This window comes from Papilio polytes, unplaced genomic scaffold, assembly GCF_000836215.1.
Source record: "Papilio polytes unplaced genomic scaffold, Ppol_1.0 DF820622.1, whole genome shotgun sequence".
Classification (NCBI taxonomy): Eukaryota; Metazoa; Arthropoda; class Insecta; order Lepidoptera; family Papilionidae; genus Papilio; species Papilio polytes.
The window spans coordinates 82,092-84,968 of NW_013528582.1; the positions used below are offsets into that span (position 1 = coordinate 82,092).

The 2,877-nt window shown below is 33.5% G+C and overlaps 1 protein-coding gene across 1 annotated transcript in view; it reads left to right on the top strand.

The window, feature by feature from the left end:
- LOC106110407 (nephrin-like) overlaps positions 1–2,675 on the top strand; it is a 40,546-nt gene extending 37,871 nt beyond the window's left edge. Inside the window, exon 13 of the mRNA XM_013292232.1 lies at positions 2,584–2,675. Coding sequence (XP_013147686.1) covers positions 2,584–2,675 — 92 coding nt within the window. The remainder of the gene's footprint in view (positions 1–2,583) is intronic.
- The last annotated feature ends 202 nt before the right edge of the window (positions 2,676–2,877 follow it).

The window sequence follows — 2,877 nt, forward strand, 5'->3', positions numbered from 1 at the left end:
TAGTTAAGAATCATTTCTGTCATATCGTAAGCTAAATGAAAAAAATGCCACGAAATCGGAAAGTGAATTTGCTAATACATCAAACTATGGTATAATTGAACAATTAAAGCTTTATTAAATTAACAAGAGTGTAAATTACAAGTCACTTTGTTTAAATCGCAGTGGATTTGTAATTACAACGAATGAACAATAAAAACAACGGCGCGCAACTCGCTTATATATAGTGTATATATAGTATATACGCTTATGTATAGTGTGGACTAGCCTTAAGATTTAGTACAGTCTTTAAATATTTGAGCATTATTATTGTAAGAAACAAAACCATTACTGTATTATTATTTGTTGTCAAATATTCATTATATTCTTCAGTAATGTAGCTTGATAGAATAAAAAGTTAAAAAAGATCATTATAGATATGTGGTGGAGGATAAAAGCTAAAATAAATTAACTACACACTTGAATAAAATTGTATTAAACATTTAAGGGCATGTCCACACTATTCTTTGTTTCAATCTTTTGTCATGGAACACTGAGGGGGTTAATTCGAGGTGGGCTGTCACCTCGGGGCGCCATCCCGCAATTATTGAGGCGAAGTGTTCTCCGGCTCCTTAATGACTCATTTCCTCCTCGAAAAAAGCCATTTTATATGGAGATTTGTTTCGGTCAAACGGTTACCTTCTTGAAATGAGAAAAGTTAATGACGTAATTACGTACCTTGTTAATTGAACCAAGTAGGTTGTGTTGAAAAAGGTTCTATAGTATAGCTATCATAACCAGCTATTCAATGAGGATGGGCAGATATTTATTAAACAAAAGAAGAACATACATATGCCTAACCCACCTGCGTACAAGATCATACTTCTTTGTATAAAAGTTCGTATCATGTAATTTCCGGGCCACCACTCTTTAAAGTATCGCCGATTTGGTAATTGATAAATTTCTGTAGAATCTATATTTACTGTTACAAAATGTTTTTTACCAACTAATCTTTGTTTATTAATTCTTGTAGCTTCGATGTTATCATATCGTCTTTTAAATTTATAACTTTTTAAAACCTACTGTTACAATATTAACTAAGTTGTTTGCGAATATTTTTAAAAGTAAAATTAGTACATTGTTAAAACTTATTTGAGATGATAAACATGTCGAAGAATTTGCCACAGTTTCGTGAATATTATTTTAAGCTGTCATAGAATTTCAGTAATTTAAAATACAGCCGAGAGATTCTCAAGGAAAATCTACTTTACTATCTCTGTTAGTAGGACGCATGTGTACATTTTATAGTTGGAAGATAAGTCGCCTTACATGAGATTAATCATCTTTCCTTGTACTTAATAAGATAAAGAACAGTAACAATAACAACATAATAAGATTCGTACTATCTATTCGAAACGTAACATGCCACGCTACAACTTTACTATTTCTGGTTTATCCAAGACTCGTTAGGGAGAGAAAAAAAAGTTTAAGCATGTGTTCTACACTTTCTATAATCTCTAGTATAGTATACTTTATACTTGTTACTTAGAGGCATTAAAAATAAACTTAGCAAGCCTGTGCGTACTTCTACGAGTAAGTCTAGAACATAGTCATGTTTTAAATCTGTTCTAAATTTAAAAACGCTAAATTAGTAAGATATGATTATTATTTCTACACAAGAACATATAATTATCGCAATTATAATATTACGCAACATTTGAATACAAATCAGAAGGTTTTTTTTTATAACATAAGGTGGCAAACGAGCAAACGGCTACCTCAATCCGCCAAAATGGCGAAGCGACCGCTGCCCATAGACATCCGCAATTGCAGATGCGTTGCCTACCCTTATACGACGGAGGAGGAGACGCACATAGAGAGGATATTTCCCCTTCCTATGCATATCCTGCACCGTCAAATCCACTTCCTCTTCCCATCCTCTTCTTGTGAGAAAAGGGTGGTAAAGATAAAGGGACTAAAATTAGGCCTCCATAGGTATCATAGGTATGAGAACAATATTGGTTCAGATAAAGTTTTATCAAAACTATTGTAACAATTCCATAACTCTAATTTCATTTTCATGACATCATCATCGTCATCATCATCAACAGCCTTTATCTGCCCACTGTTGGGCATAGGCCTTTCCCAATACTTTCCACAGATTGCGGTACTCAACATGATGACATGAACAGGAATAATTTATATCTTCAGTAATACAAATTGAAAATTATTCATTACATATTCTTAATATTGTAAATGATTTATTTAATTTTTACAAACATTTTACATTACTTAACATTTGTAACTTATGTTGAGTTTAATATTTTTATAGTGAAACTAGTGGTCTTGTAACAGTAACGTTTCTTTGAATAGCTTAATTAATTACACACGTGGATGTAAATGGTGGTTACGCTAACTTGTTTTGAATTACAATTGATCTAATTGAATTAACCGCCGCGTTGCTAACTGTATAACAAATCCGCGCCCACTGCCTGCCCGGATAGACCTTCTATAATGTTATTAACAAAATTTCATTACGCATTTACATGTTGCTTGGAATTTTAAAATATTGCATAAAAATTATACTATTAAAGTGAAATGCTACAGCAAAAACTATAATCGCCATGGGCGTTGCCAACCGCTGGCCAAGGCTATGTCTAGCCTGGATCGCCAGAGAATCGGAAATACCCCCTTTCTAGGAGCAGGGCGGCGGCAAAACTATTAATATAGTCTCATTTAAAATAGTTTTAATATCGATTTTACATTTTCCGATTCTCCGGCGATGCGGATGTCGGCAATTCAGAGTTGAAGGATATTCTGAAACTACATTTTTTTTATAATATAAGGTGGCAAATGAGCGAGCGGCCACCTTAATCCAACGAAATGGAAAGCTTACCGCCC